This window comes from Sinocyclocheilus grahami, unplaced genomic scaffold (assembly GCF_001515645.1).
Source record: "Sinocyclocheilus grahami isolate Dianchi unplaced genomic scaffold, SAMN03320097.WGS_v1.1 scaffold623.1, whole genome shotgun sequence".
Taxonomy (NCBI): domain Eukaryota; kingdom Metazoa; phylum Chordata; class Actinopteri; order Cypriniformes; family Cyprinidae; genus Sinocyclocheilus; species Sinocyclocheilus grahami.
Genome location: NW_015505802.1, coordinates 121,396 through 138,312, shown reverse-complemented (window position 1 = coordinate 138,312; position 16,917 = coordinate 121,396). Strand labels below are relative to the sequence as shown.

The following is a 16,917-nucleotide window of genomic DNA, read 5'->3' as shown; positions in this document are numbered from 1 at the left end:
TGTGTGTGTGTGAGAGAGAGAGTGAGTGAGTGTGTGTGAGAGAGAGAGAGAGTGAGTGTGTGTGTGTGTGTGTGTGTGTGGATATTTACCTCATCGAATCGGTCAAACACGGCTCCTTCCTGCAGGAAATGAGGAATGTGTTTTTGCCAGTTGAACTCGTATGATTTGGTCATGATGCTCACAGACCTAAAACACACACATGTCAGAAATAACACGCATTAACATCCAGAAAACAATATGAACAAACACATCTTTGTCTTTACAGATATTCAGACTTTTCGAAAGAATAAATTAATGAATTCAATAGTGAATGAACACACGTAGCATTTGAACCATCAGGAAAAACGTGAAAACATGACATTAAAACAAATTCACATCAGTGTTTTAACTGAAATAATGAAACTGTTGTTTCTCTTGCAGCTCACGAGAATATTCATGCCCTCAATAATTTGTAGAACATGCTAAAACAGCTCCAACATGCTGACAGAAGCGCCAGAGCGACGATTCCCCAAACCGGACACTGAGCGTTATAAATAAACCTAAGATATGTCACCGAGCTGATAAATATTCAATCAGCTCATTAATATTCATGAGGTGTGCTATATATTCATGCTAATTAAACAGACAGAGTTACGGCTCCTCTACATTCAGGGCCTGATGGGATGTTCAGAAATCATGATCATGACGTGCGTCTAAACGTGATTATGGTCTGATTTCAGCAGAGGATGATTATAAACGGGTTAAATGAGTCTGTTTACCGGTTAGATTCACCTCATCAACCCAAACTAAACCGAAAAGTTAAACTAATGACATGCTCATCTCACAGATGCTCCTCACGTCAAATAAAGCGGATAGTTTAACATCCCATGACCACTAGTCAGGAACCCTAACTATTCTGGTTAAATTTGACTCTGCATCGATCAGAAGTCCGAACACGTGAGTTAGCGGAGATAATTATCCGGCCCTGTAAGGCAGCGCAATCCCCTGCTACCGCCGGTTTAAAACGGCAGCGAGGGTAATTACCCAGAGGCCCCTGCTTCATAAGCGTGCTCGAATTAACGATGCAGAGCACACACACGCTTCAGAAGAAACAGCAGGAGCAGCGGAAAACCTGGAGGAAGACGACGACAGCTGTCAATCAAACACAGCAGAGCTCATCAGAGTGTGTGTGTAGTAAATGTGTGTGTAAACGTTTGTCAGCACCTGACTAGTGCAAACAAATCCACCCTGCTAATGTTTGTCAGCGAAGTTAAACATTCAGACTAATACAGCAGTAACCAACACACACACACACTATAACACACTCACTCACATGCACGCACACACACTCACACACTATAACACACGCACGCGCACATACATGTCGCCTCTGGCTTGCTTAGTTGGGGACACTTCATTTCCAGCGTTATCGTTGACATGATTGCAAAGATATTATTTAAACTGAGCTGGATGTTGACATCACTGAATTCAATGATGAACTGTCTTTAACTGAAAAATGAGTGTTTACTATTGTCATTTTGCATTATTGACACTATTTTCCTAGAGAGAGAGTGAGTGTGTGTGTGTGTGTGTGTGTGTGTGTGTGTGTGTGTATGATGTATGTGTGTGTGTGTCTGTATGATGTATGTGTGTGAGAGAGAGTGTGAGTGTGTGTGTGTGTGTGTGTGAGTGTGTGTGTGTGTGAGAGAGAGAGAGTGAGTGAGTGTGTGTGAGAGAGAGAGAGAGTGAGTGTGTGTGTGTGTGTGTGTGTGTGGATATTTACCTCATCGAATCGGTCAAACACGGCTCCTTCCTGCAGGAAATGAGGAATGTGTTTTTGCCAGTTGAACTCGTATGATTTGGTCATGATGCTCACAGACCTAAAACACACACATGTCAGAAATAACACGCATTAACATCCAGAAAACAATATGAACAAACACATCTTTGTCTTTACAGATATTCAGACTTTTCGAAAGAATAAATTAATGAATTCAATAGTGAATGAACACACGTAGCATTTGAACCATCAGGAAAAACGTGAAAACATGACATTAAAACAAATTCACATCAGTGTTTTAACTGAAATAATGAAACTGTTGTTTCTCTTGCAGCTCACGAGAATATTCATGCCCTCAATAATTTGTAGAACATGCTAAAACAGCTCCAACATGCTGACAGAAGCGCCAGAGCGACGATTCCCCAAACCGGACACTGAGCGTTATAAATAAACCTAAGATATGTCACCGAGCTGATAAATATTCAATCAGCTCATTAATATTCATGAGGTGTGCTATATATTCATGCTAATTAAACAGACAGAGTTACGGCTCCTCTACATTCAGGGCCTGATGGGATGTTCAGAAATCATGATCATGACGTGCGTCTAAACGTGATTATGGTCTGATTTCAGCAGAGGATGATTATAAACGGGTTAAATGAGTCTGTTTACCGGTTAGATTCACCTCATCAACCCAAACTAAACCGAAAAGTTAAACTAATGACATGCTCATCTCACAGATGCTCCTCACGTCAAATAAAGCGGATAGTTTAACATCCCATGACCACTAGTCAGGAACCCTAACTATTCTGGTTAAATTTGACTCTGCATCGATCAGAAGTCCGAACACGTGAGTTAGCGGAGATAATTATCCGGCCCTGTAAGGCAGCGCAATCCCCTGCTACCGCCGGTTTAAAACGGCAGCGAGGGTAATTACCCAGAGGCCCCTGCTTCATAAGCGTTAACGATGCAACGATGCAGAGCACACACACGCTTCAGAAGAAACAGCAGGAGCAGCGGAAAACCTGGAGGAAGACGACGCAATCAAACAATCAAACACAGCAGAGCTCATCAGAGTGTGTGTGTAGTAAATGTGTGTGTAAACGTTTGTCAGCACCTGACTAGTGCAAACAAATCCACCCTGCTAATGTTTGTCAGCGAAGTTAAACATTCAGACTAATACAGCAGTAACCAACACACACACACACTATAACACACTCACTCACACGCACGCACACACACACTATAACACACTCGCACGCACACACACTCACACACTATAACACACTCACACGCACGTGCACACACACACACACTATAACACACTCACTCACACGCACGCACACACACACTATAACACACTCGCACGCACACACACTCACACACTATAACACACTCACACGCACGCGCACACACACACACTATAACACACTCACACGCACGTGCACACACACACACACTATAACACACTCACTCACACGCACGCACACACACACTATAACACACTCGCACGCACACACACTCACACACTATAACACACTCACACGCACGTGCACACACACACACACACACACACACACACACTATAACACACTCACTCACATGCACGCACACACACTCACACACTATAACACACGCACGCGCACATACATGTCGCCTCTGGACACACACTTTGGGGACACTTCATTTCCAGCGTTATCGTTGACATGATTGCAAAGATATTATTTAAACTGAGCTGGATGTTGACATCACTGAATTCAATGATGAACTGTCTTTAACTGAAAAATGAGTGTTTACTATTGTCATTTTGCATTATTGACACTATTTTCCTAATTAATACTGTTCAGTTGCTTTGTCACAATCTGTATTGTTAAAAGCGCTATATAAATAAAGGTGACTTGACTTGACTTGGCATACACGCATGCACACACACAGACGCACACACACACACACACATCCACACACACAAACTTCTGTTTCTTTCCAAACTACGGAAAAGGTTGTATTTGGACAATTGAATTCATTTCTAGATCTACATGGTATTCACGAAGTGTTTCAGTCTGGTTTTAAATTTTGACATAGTACAGAAACTGCACTGTTGAAGGTTTTTAATGACTTGTTACTTGCTACTGATTCAGGGAACGATTTTAATTCTACTAGACCTTTGGGCTGTATTTGATACTGTAGACCATAAGATCTTGATTACACGCTTAGAACAATGTGTTGGTATTAAGGGTACTGCGTTGGGATGGTTTAGATCCTACTTGTCCGAAAGAACTTTCTCAGTTTGTCTTTCACGTGTGGGGTCCCCCAGGGCTCCATTTTGGGGCCTATTCTGTTCTCCCTGTATATGCTCCCCTCAGGACATATTTTTAGGAAATTTGGTATTTCTTTTGATTGTTATGCAGACGATACGCAAATGTATCTGCCTTTGAAATGAAAAGATACTTGCTCTTTAGCACCCCTATTGCAGTGTCTTGAGGAAATTAAGGATGGATGGCACTAAATTTCCTTAATTTTAATGAAAATAACACGAGTTATACTGTTTACGCCGGGAGGTACTTGTGAGTCATCAGATTTGGACCTTAGTGAATTGAAACCACTTGTGAAGCCCTATGTAAAAAATTTAGGCGTTATCATGATTGTGATTTTAAATTGGACAAACAGATTAACTCGGTAGTTAAATCTAGTTTTCTCCAATTGAGACAGCTCACCAAAGTGAAATCTTTCCTGTCTTCTAAAGACTTTCAAAGAATCGTTCATATTTTTATTTCAGCTCGTCTGGATTATTGTAATGGCCTCTCTATATGTATTAGTCAGGCCTCTCTCTCCAGACGGCAGATGCTCCAGAATCAGCTCGACTGCTGACGAGTACACGAAAGCGGGAACACATCACCCTCGTTCTCGCCTCTCTTCACTGGTTACCTGTCTTTTCATTTTAAGATTTTGCTATTTGTTTTTAAATCTCTTATTGGTTTAGCACCTAAATATCTTTCCAACTTGATCAAGCTGTATGCTCCACTAAAAGCACTTAGGTCTGCTGACCATTTGCTTTTAGTTGTCCCACGGGTAAAGTTGAAGAGCAGGGGTGACCGAGCATTTAGCTCAGGAAAAGTTTGCCCCTCTACATTAGACAGGCTCAAACACTTGCTGTTTTAAAATCTAGCCTAAAAACTTATTTTTATAGTCTGGCTTTTGACGCTATGTGAGAGCTGCTTTCTTTTACTGTCTTTATGGTGTTTTATTGTCTTCTTTTGTGCTGTTGACTGTTTGTATCATTGATATTTTTATTCTTTAATGCAATTTAGCTCAGGAATAGTTTGCCCCTCTACATTAGACAGGCTCAAACACTTGCTGTTTTAAAATCTAGCCTAAAAACTTATTTTTATAGTCTGGCTTTTGACGCTATGAGCTGCTTTCTTTTACTGTCTTTATGGTGTTTTATTGTCTTCTTTTGTGCTGTTGACTGTTTGTATCATTGATATTTTTATTCTTTAATGCATGTACAGCACTTTGATAAACAATTGCTGTTTTTTAAAAAGTGCTTTATAAATAAACTTTGACTTTGACACACACACACAGGTTTGTTTTTGTGAAAGTGGGGACTCTCCATAGGTGTAATGGTTTTTATACTGTACAGACCGTATATTCTATTGCCCTACACCAACCCTACCCCTAAACCTACCCCTCACAGGAGACTTTCTGCATTTTGAAAAATGGGGACATGGGGTAATGTCCTCATAAGTCACCTTCTCCTTGTAATACCTGTCATACCCACGTCATACAAATTTGTGTCCTCATATGTCACAAAAACGTGCGCACACACACACACACTCACTCTCTCTCTCTCTCACACACACACACACTCTCTCTCACACACACACACTCTCACACACACACACACACACACACACACACACACACACTCTCTCTCACACACACACACACACACACACACACACACACACACTCTCTCTCACACACACACACACACACACACACACACACACACACTCTCTCTCACACACACACACACACACACACACACACACACACACTCTCTCTCACACACACACACACACACACACACACACACACACACTCTCTCACTCACACACACACACACACACTCTCACTCACTCACACACACACACTCTTAGATCTTCAACTCCGTGACAAACACAGAAACAGCGAGACAGCAGGGAGGCGTTGCAGGCCAGACTCAAACCCTCACTGCAGCTCAAGAAGCGTCTGCATCTCACTGCACGATCAGCGCTGGACTCCAGAGATCTGCAGCACAAACGCTAACAAGTGTGTTCATTCACTGTGTTCTGCTCAGAGACTCAGATGTTCACATGTAAGGGCAGGAGGTCAAAGGTCACTGATATACAGCCATTCACTCATCATCAGGCTGTCAAACGAGGATTAATTTAGCCAAAATCATCAATCTGTCATCATTTACTTGTGTCTCTCAAACATGTTGTATGACTTTGTTTCTCCGGGAACCAAACCACATCAGACTGCCATCATACACAAACACAGACACATTTATCAGAATACCTTCTTTTGTGCTCAACAGAGCAAAGACATGAGGGCGAGTAAATGATGACAGAATGATCAGGTTCATCTGTATTTTCTTCAAAGATCAGCCCTGATAATAAACTCACATTAAACTCAAGGGTTAGCAGAAGACTTTCTTTGTTTTCTTTGGCTCTTAATTTCCTGAAGAGATTAATTTGATCCTCATCTATCCTGTTGTTTATCGTCTGTGGCTTGTTTTGTTTATTGATGTTGTTATATTTTTATTCCTCTACAGCTCTCTGTCGTCTGCTTTATAACTAAACTGAGTTTAGTATCTCTAGCAGCAGATGAGCTGACCAGACTCTGATTAAACGTCAGCACAGATCCGATTATTAATAAAGGCATTCTGACGGAGGAGCGACAAACCAAAACCAGCGTCTGGAGTTCAGATGAAGGACAGAAGAAGAACATCCATCACTGATCAATACAGGCCACCGATGGGATTCAGATGCACAATCATCAATGTTTATTCACATATTACCTGATCACTAAGTGATCGATCATCAGCGGCTGAAAATTATTCAGACATCTTCAACATTTCTCACATTATATCACAGTTTATTGGTTATAGTTTAGAAGATGGTACTAAAATATGAGAAGAGCTCAGAGCTAAACTGAGTCAGAACAAACTCATCTTGATAATCTCAGATAACTTTGATAGAAAGGTATGTAATGAATTCGGTTGAATAGCTGTCAGCTGTTACATTTAAGAACACGATTAGATAAAACCCATTTAGCTCAACTAATTACCAAGCAGTGCTTCATTCTGTTCAGTCTGTGGTGTAGAAAGATCACATTAGCAATTAAAGAAAAACACTTCAGAAACACATGCTCAGCTCAAAGTGTCTGAATTATTATTGCTCCCGAAGTTTACTGTTAGTCCACTGTATGAAGAGTTTGTCAGAGTTTACTTTATTTTGCTCTCATCGCTTACATGAATGAGCTACAGTGTCCTGCACCCACTAGTAACAAAATATCAACAATTATATCTGCTGTCTGAATGATTTTTGGTTTGACTGCATGTTATTCTCCAGCTGCCATCATCTTCACAGGCGAGAGGATCAGGAGACGGCGGATTAGCAGCAGATCCGCATTTGACCAAACAAGGGCAGAACGAGCCCCAAACCGCCGCTAATCAGCCGTTTCCGGCCCGGGAGCGATTTCCATCATTCCTGCTATCATCTCTGACCAAATATGTGCCTAACAGGAGCGGCAAATTAGGGATTCTGTCCTCCGAAGTCCGGCGGATAAGGCAAGAGAGGACAAAGAGGGAATATTTTCCAGAGCCACAGAAACAGAGCACTGCCTTTTACAGAAAGAGCGAGGATTGTGGGTAAATAGCTGCGCTTATATGGCACACTTCATACGGATGATACGAGAGCGTCTGATGAGCCGCGGACACACACACGCTCGTCTCCATGGCAACGCTCTTCCCGGGATCACCGCCGTTAATGATCCGGTCGGACAGAGCCGGATTCACCGGAGGACTCGTCTTCCCAGAAGAGCATCCCCATCAAAACACACACAATCTCCAAAGAGCAGCAATTAAGCTTCATTTGGACGCGGCGGGTAAACATGAACTCTGTGCCGTTTACAGACTTTCTGCAGAGCTTCACATCACATCCAGCCTTCATAAGACCTGCACAAATCAAATAATACCACATGCTGCTAGAGAACAAACCTGCAATCTCAAAACGAATCAATTCTTTTATTATTTAAGCAGGCTGAGGCTCAGGACATCTGCACTGATTCTCATTTATCTATTCACCTGAAGTACAGATCTGTCCATCTTGCTGATATGATAACGTGCTCAAAGAAAGCCAATAAAAGATTATTGTGCCGATATTAATAAAATCCACATACTGAATATGTATAAGTAACGCCCTTAGTCTTTCTTTCCTGTGACGGGCAGTTCAGAGAGAAAATAAAAGAGTTTGCATTGATTTAAATGCCAGATACTGTTTACGGTGTCGCCAAAATACCAATAATAGCCAGAAAAATGCAGAATGAGTGTCTTTTAATCATAAACAAGCCTGAAATACAGCAGGACTCTGAAATGTCTGTGCTCATTCGGACAGATGAGATCTGTATCACAGTGACTCCAAATTTAAGACTTCATAAATAACTGAGACCTCTGTTATACCATTTAAGACTCACTATGGCCTTAATATTGATTAAACCAAATCTAAGACTAGAAGGACCTGCAGAAACCCTGCATTTACCCATAAAACTAAACTATGATAGTATGAGAAACACATGATGATGATGACGATGCAGCACAGTCACATGACTCACGGCGTCATATCGGTTATTTCATACTTTCAGTCCAATTTTGTTAGAAAACGTTCGCCGGTCTGAGAAAGAGAATCACTGCCGGGTCACTGATCGCACTGGAAATGGAAGGTTGAGCGCATTGCATTGTGGGATACAGTGTTCGACTCGTGCTCTGTTGTAGACGGTTCATGCTACTCTATGCACACTGTAGAGAGTATACACACTATATACTGTAGTATGTTCATGTTCACGATTCAGACGCACCATAAAGCGCTCTTTGACCGTACACTCATTTAAAATCTCATATTAAAAAGAGACCGTTCTTCATTCTGTCTTTATTTACTCTCCATCGTGTCGTTCAAACCTGTATGACTTATTTCAGTGAAACAAAAAGGAAAATATTTTTGATTTGTTAATTATATATATATATATTTTTTTTTTTGTTGATATATTGTGTTTTTTATGTCCAAATAATGAAAGTCAATGGGGTCTGATGTTGTCTGGGTCGTTGTGTTCCAGAGAAGGAAGACACTGCTACAGGTCTGCAGGACACCAGAGAGAGTAAGTGATGGTGATTTTAGAGTGAACTGTCGCTTTAATGAACAGAAGCGAGCAGCACTGCCGTCTGATTGGCTGTTTGAGGATGCTACAGATCCTGACAGAAGACAGACACGCTAATAAAGCAGATGATCAGACGCCGCTCATTACTGTCTGGTTTAATTGAGTTAAAGCAGTCTTACCAGGCCGAGGCTGAAGGTGAAGAGCAGGCGAACGATGGGCTGAGGACAGCGCTCACTTTCTGCAAAACAAGAAGACACAAGCAAACGCTGTGAGGAACGAGTGACAGCCGCTGTTAAAACGAGAGAGAGAGAGAGAGAGAGCAACAGGTGTGCTGCCCTGTGGTCACATGACCAAACACCTGCGATCGCATGATTCATTCAGAGCTGTGGAGTCACATGTGTTTCTATAGCGCTTTATACAATACAGATTGATTCAAAGCAGGAAAATAACAATCAACGATGCATACTTCAGCAAACATGAAGCATCAGATGGTCCCTGCATCCCTGTGTACATTTACATTCAGACCTAAAACTTCCTCTCCAGTCCATCCAGAACAACATCCCAGCCACAAGCTCATTAGCATAGATGATACACCCACACAGAGTGGACTAAACCAATCATAACAGAGCTCATTAACATTTATGACCCACCCACACAGTGTGAACTACACCAATCATAACTAGGGGATGTAACGATTAATCGCGAGCCGGTTGAAAATGTATTAATATGAAATATGTGACGATATGTAAATGAATATGTGACGATTCAAATCGGTTGAGATGCTAAACAACTTTTTTTAAAATTCAATTAGGGGTAGGAGTTTATATGAATTAGAGTGCATCTGCGTCTCGTTCAGCTCGTCTGCGGTTTCGGTTTCATGCAGATATGTTTTATGCATAGTTTCACAAAACTGAACTCAAACCATTCTGTTTTTGCTTCAGATTTCGAAATGATACAATCTAATATAGATTAAAAACTGCTGGTGTTGCATGTATGCTGCAGCTTTGTTTGGATCGTGATTAAAATGCAGCGGTTGCCTCTAATGTTAAATGTTAAGAGCACAGACAAAGCCTTAGTTTCTTTATATGAAGAGATTTATTTTATTTGTGTTACTTATTTATTTGATTTGGGGCTTGTTTTAAAATATCAATATAGTTTTGTTATTTACATTTACATTATATTTAAATGTAGTTATTTAGCAGACGCTTTTATCCAAAGTGACTAACAAATGAGGACAACAGAAGCGATCAAAAGAGCAATGATATGCAAGTGCTTTATTAGTATATTATTATAGTGTCATATTTCAATTTCACTAAGAAATGTGCAGCATTTTGTTCAAGCAATAATAAAAGGACACATTTAATTTATAATTTGTCTTAAATCTCATTTTGTTAAAAAAATTAATAAATCGTGAATCGAATCGAATCGTGAGTTGAGTGAATCGTTACATCCCTAATCATAACAGAGCTCATTAACATTTATGACCCGCCCACAGTGTGAACTACACCAATCATAACACAGCTCATTAACATAAAACAGTCAGAGAGAGAGAAAAGGAAACTAAATTACAGCTAAAATTGTGAACTCTCAATCTACAAATCTTATAAAAATTGTAATGAACGACATGGTTAAAGTGTGTGATTTACAGTAAGTGTTCTGAAGCAGAAGCCAATCTCCTCTGGATTATCAATCTGTCGAAGATTAAAATAACGCGTTATAAAACACAAATGATCCGGTTAAATCTCCTGAGAAAGCCCTCTGTTCTGTTCGTTCAGTCTGGCAAATCCACGTAATGAGTGTCGTGTATTTTTAGACTTTAAGCTGCGTTATTTCAGGTAACATCAGACGAGGCGACAAATATTCTCTTGATTAAAGCAGCCGATAATCCCGCGGCGGCGGCGGGAGAACGTCAATCCGTTCACAGCCACAGCGGAAACACAAACACCTGCGACACCTGCGAGCGACGGCACACTCAGAGAAACACCGCCGCGTCTTTCACTCATTCCACATCACTATTGATCAGCGCCTCAATAATCAATGAAAATCTCCTGCAGCTGAGAGCTTCACTGAGCTCCTTCATCAGGATCAGAGTCATCACTGCCGCTCATCTGAACCAATCCAACGGATGGCCGCAGAGCATCATGGGAAACGGCGCTCCTGACAGCGTGCCAGATGCAGTCGGTCATCAGCCATTCCAGATAACCAGATAACGCGTATAGTTCTCTGGTCTGATTATAGTTAACGTGCATAATTAACTGACAAACTGATCTGAGGTCAAAGGTCGTGCGTTCAATCAATCTCTACAGTATTTCAGCACCAACCCATTTTGTGAAATCTAGTTAAATCAGATGAAACGGCTGACGACAAAAGAAAATCTCACATGAAACAAGATTATTGTGTCGAGTTGCCAGCTGATTTGTCTGATTGTTTGTATCATCGTCCAGCTCTAATCTGCTGCATGCACCTATAAGATATTAAGATACTATAAACATTAAGATCAGGGTTTTCTGGGGTCATCCATTCATCTAAGACTGTAGAGCAGCTTCGAAACAATCTGTATTGTATAAAGCACTGTAGAAATAAAGGCGACTTGACCCTTCAGATGTGGTCACCTGATGCGGTCACGTGACCCAGGTGACCACATACTAGTGATATAACAAGGGATCGGCACGCTTCGTCACCGCATCCTCGGCTAACGCGGGTAATAATAGACGCGAACGCTGCAGCGTTCAGAAGTCACGTTCTGAGTTATAGCACAAAGGTCGACAGTTTAATTGGAAGTGCAAATTGCGTCCGCACGCTGGCTCCCAGCAGTGCCGTGACTGAACGTGTTTCACAGGGGCCTGCAATTAGAAAGAGCAGTAATAGCTGTTCCGCGCTATTTTTAGCCGAAGCTCGTCGTCCAGGAACCCTGATGCTTCAGCTGGCTGTTCTACAGAGACGCTCGCAGGAACACGGCATGCTGGGAGATCTCGGGCCGGCGGGGGGTGCAGTAATCGCTTCAGGACCCGCAAATTCACTCAGTCCAGTCATTAATAGTGAAAGTGTTGAGCTGTCTCACTGAAACACACTCAACATACAGACAAAACACAATTCCAATTCACAAGCTCTCAATTCAGCTCAATATCCACTCATCTGGAAATATTTAAGGAAATCTCACACATCTCAGCTAAAGCGGTATACTATACAGGAAACCCTGTCAGCTCATACATCACTATTAAAGTCTGAAATTAACAAACAACTATTACATTTCACTGCTGTTTATTTTAACAATCAACACTCAAATTAAATGTACAGACATTTCCATTCCAAATAAGGCAAATAAAGTTATTATATTAACTTTTTAAACACATAATTGTTTCTACTCCAAATTTGTTATTGGTGGCTTTAATAAAAATGTGTTTTCATGACAGATTTATTGAAACACATTAAATAATGAATATGTAATATAGTGCAAATATTGATAACCATTTAATCATCGTAAATGTTACGACATTATTGATCTCAAGCTGGTTTACTGACGTCTTTCCGCCGTTGAATCACTGATTGATGGATTACAACATTCATGATTGGTTTCAGTGAGTTGTTCTGATTCTTCTGATGTTCATTCAGCTTTATTTGCTGCTGTAACTAGTAGTAAAGAGGAAGAGATGATCAGCGATCTGTCAGCACACATTACAGAGCCACAAAACCAGTGAATTTAGTGATGAAACTGACAGAATTTCAACGCTGAGACTAACAAAGCACAAAGATTATTGTGATTATTGGACGACAGATGCACATAGGACTGAACAATAATTCAATATATACTGCGATATAATTTTTTTATGGTGATATGATTTTTAAACACATTTCCGATATTTTGATATACATTATAGAGGTCGACCGATTAATCGGGCCGATTTTTGGCATTTTTTAAATTAATTGGCATCAGCCGATTGTGCTGCAAATTAGGCTGATTTATAGGCAGGCGCATCTGCGGGCAGCTAAGCGCTGTTGAGGAATCTCTCTCTGGCTGCGTGAGACGGAGTAGCTCACCTCATTCACACACAGCTTCAGCTGATGGCCAGGCAAAACAGACCGTTTCAAAAGCGGAATTACGTTGTAGATTTAGATTGTAGAAATAGATTTCCCAAAAGGCTTATACTTCCTTAAATAAACTGAGCACTGCACGTTTCAACATTAAAATGCAGCGCTGGTGTTTTTATATGAATGTATCTTTGAAAAGAACCGACCGTCTTCAGAAAACCTTCGATGTCATTTTCATTTTGTCTTTCCTGTAATGCCGGATTAGATTAAAGCCGTTACCAGGGAAACCGCTATATCTCCCGCTCCAGCAGCGCCTCCTGCTGGCAGAGAATCAATTTGCATTTGCAAAACAAAAAGCATGCTTCAGAACTGTTTTGAGATATATACACTGCAGTAAACATTTACTCAAACTCTCTTTTATGAGATGAAGGGGAAAAAAGAAAAGCACCACACAGGTCTGTTTACATGGAAAAACACTTCTGTCTGAACTGGTTTCACACAGCTGTTCAGATGGAGCTTCGAGCCTGATCCAGAACCGGCTTCAGCGGAATCAGCGATGCAAATATCTGCCTATGACCGATAACAGACATGGTGGCCGATATTAGGAACATTTGAGTAAAATTAGACATTTGTCATGGCGGGTAACAGTTTAGTGCTTCTGAAAGCTGCTGCAGACAAAGACAGGACTGACAGCACAAGAACGAAGCTTCATGTCACAGAACAGTCGAACACAGACTATGAGCAAACCCTGCGCTTCTCAAACATGATAAAGCATAAACCTCCATAAGAAGACCTGCAGTAAACATTTACTCAAACTCTCTTTTATGAGATGAAGGGGAAAAAAGAAAATCGGCCAAACATATCAGCCTCTCTGATTTCTAAATATCGGCATCGGCCAGAGAAAAACCCATATCGACGATCGACCTCTAATACATTACCAGTGTTTCCAATTCAATGGCCTTTTCATTGTATCTGATAAAGTAGCGCTTCTGAGCGGAGCTCTGCTTTATGTACAGCCGTTACCAGGGAAACCACTGTTTCTGCCGCTCCAAAAGCGCCTCCTGCTGGCAGAGAATGAATCTGCACTTTCAATCAGCCCGTCTCCAGCAACATGTTTTTGTTGTTGCTCACTCTTTTTTTCTGTGTTCTGCAGCAACTCTGAGCACCTCTCATATTCTTGATCCTGGCTGAAGCACTTTGTTCAAATGTTTCCATTTACACATGGCCACATACTGTAATGTACTGTACATTTGTGTCTTCGCAAAATGGAATAAATCCGGTCTTCAATTCCCGCAGTATATGCAAATTTAACGAAGTTCACGTCAACGAAAGCAACAGATGCGTGCTGCATTTTATTCATCATCGGCTAATTTCTAGTTCAAAGACCGCAACAGGAGAGAGAGCAGCATCAGCACTGAAAGATAAGTTAGTCTCACTACTTTTAATAAATGATTGTGTGTTGAGCGACTTACTTTCAGTTTCATTTGCGTTAGTTTGCGCGTCGGCTTGCTGAAGAGATACTCAGCTACTCATCGTGTTGCATTAGCGCGGTCACATCGGACTATAATGTCATATAGCCTATAACACGCTCTCACACGTTTAGCATTTTAACATTTGCGGAGGAGAAAAGTTTCAACAATCAGATGCATTTACACTTGCGTCCCAGACCACCTCCTGAAGTGGTTTGAGCGATCGGCTTTAAATCCGCCTCGAAAGCGTTTCGGAGGGCATTTACACCTGCTCTTTCATGATCGGATAGCTATCCAATCAGAGCAAACGCATGAAGTGACCAGGCTCTTAGATAAACTGATGCCATCTGTATCAAACTCCCAGAGCAACGGCACACTGGGTTTAATAACACAGAACGAGCCGCTGTGATTGGTTCACAGTAACACAGCGCAGTTTCTACAGTTTAAGGTGGTCAGGATTCAACCATGACTACTGCTAGTCCTCTAAGATAACCATGACCACCTTCAGCTTTGACCTAAACCAGCCTGATCCAGCTAACGAGGAACCATCTGCTGATCGAAGATACTGAAACAACGCGGCCAACTCAGTGAAGCTAATGCGAGTGCGAATCACGCTGAAGCACCGAGCACAAACTCACCGGTTGTGCAGAAAGTGATTTAAGACAAGACGGTTGTGAAGACAAGCATCTTAAAACACCGAACCACGGTCAGTCGACCCAAAGAAAACTGGCAGCCGCCGCATGAAAGCCAACGTGAACAATAACAGCCAGAAGCCTGTGACTCATTGTGTTTGCATCTGCCTAATTAAAAAATAATAGTGCATCTTCCCTACAGCACACAGACGGACGCATGAGCGCAAGAACACAACAGCAGAGCACCACACAGGTCTGTTTACATGGAAAAACACTTCTGTCTGAACTGGTTTCACACAGCTGTTCAGATGGAGCTTCGAGCCTGATCCAGAACCGGCTTCAGCGGAATCAGCGATGCAAATATCTGCCTATGACCGATAACAGACATGGTGGCCGATATTAGGAACATTTGAGTAAAATTAGACATTTGTCATGGCGGGTAACAGTTTAGTGCTTCTGAAAGCTGCTGCAGACAAAGACCGGACTGACAGCACAAGAACGAAGCTTCATGTCACAGAACAGTCGAACACAGACTATGAGCAAACCCTGCGCTTCTCAAACATGATAAAGCATAAACCTCCATAAGAAGACATGATGAACAAGTCAACTCGTGCACAATCTGTCATTTCAGGAAACACATCACATTTGAAGAAAGAACTAATAGCGGCTCAATGAACCGTTCAAATCACAGAATAACAACACAACATGATGCATGAGTTCAGAGCATTGAATAAAACACGTACCGAATCAGGTCCGTCTCACAAGAACCTAAACACAGCTGAGACCCGCAGCGCCTGCTTGACTCCAGACTCCAGATCTACAGATCCACCGCCATCAAGAGCATCCCACAGCATTGAGCTGGATTGAGCTCCACACCAGAATACTGTTTCTGACTGAATAAACATCCTTCTACCTGCGCGCTCACGTGAACAGGTGTGACGCACGGATCCCTCGTGACAAAACACATCTGAACCTGACAGCTTTAGCTGAAGAAAACACATGCGGCATCAGAATCTGTCCGGATACACGAAGAGAAAAGTGCTTCACAGATCTCGAGTGAACGATTGCTCTGTCAGGCTGGATCTTGATTCCAGTGCCAGTAATTCTGCTTTTACTCTTTATTTTGACATTGTTATTAATATTGCATATCAAGGCATTAAATGTCAAACTGTGACTGTAAATCTGAAATAAGGTACACGAGTTATGGTGTAATTACATAAAGAAATTAGTGCTTCTTTTCAGATGCTGCATTTTGAATGTAGGTATATTTTGAAAACAACACTAATGTATCTTTTTTTAAGGACATTTAAGAAGAAAACATGATGGCCATCTAAACACAACCATCAAAAACACACACATATGTTGACTAAATATATATATATATAGAGAGAGAGAGAGAGGATCAGACATTAATCAGGGATCACAATGTCCCAGATATTAAATGCGAAAGGGAGAAACATCCCTGATAACAAAAGTTTATTTCTGATAGAGGCACAGTTCATCCTGAATTACCTAACCCACACACACACACACATTCTCACACACACACACACACATTCTCACACACACACACACACACACACACACACACACACACACACACACACACACA

The 16,917-nt window shown here is 41.4% G+C and overlaps 1 protein-coding gene across 1 annotated transcript in view; it reads right to left on the bottom strand.

Annotated features, from left to right (window-relative positions):
• Positions 1-16,917, bottom strand: part of LOC107557888 (1-phosphatidylinositol 4,5-bisphosphate phosphodiesterase beta-4-like) — a 23,073-nt gene that overhangs the window by 5,117 nt on the left and 1,039 nt on the right. The window contains exons 2-3 of the mRNA XM_016241464.1: positions 9,355-9,413; positions 1,763-1,859 (exon numbers count right to left, since the gene is read on the bottom strand). Coding sequence (XP_016096950.1) covers positions 1,763-1,846 — 84 coding nt within the window. The 5' untranslated portion in view covers positions 1,847-1,859; positions 9,355-9,413. The remainder of the gene's footprint in view (positions 1-1,762; positions 1,860-9,354; positions 9,414-16,917) is intronic.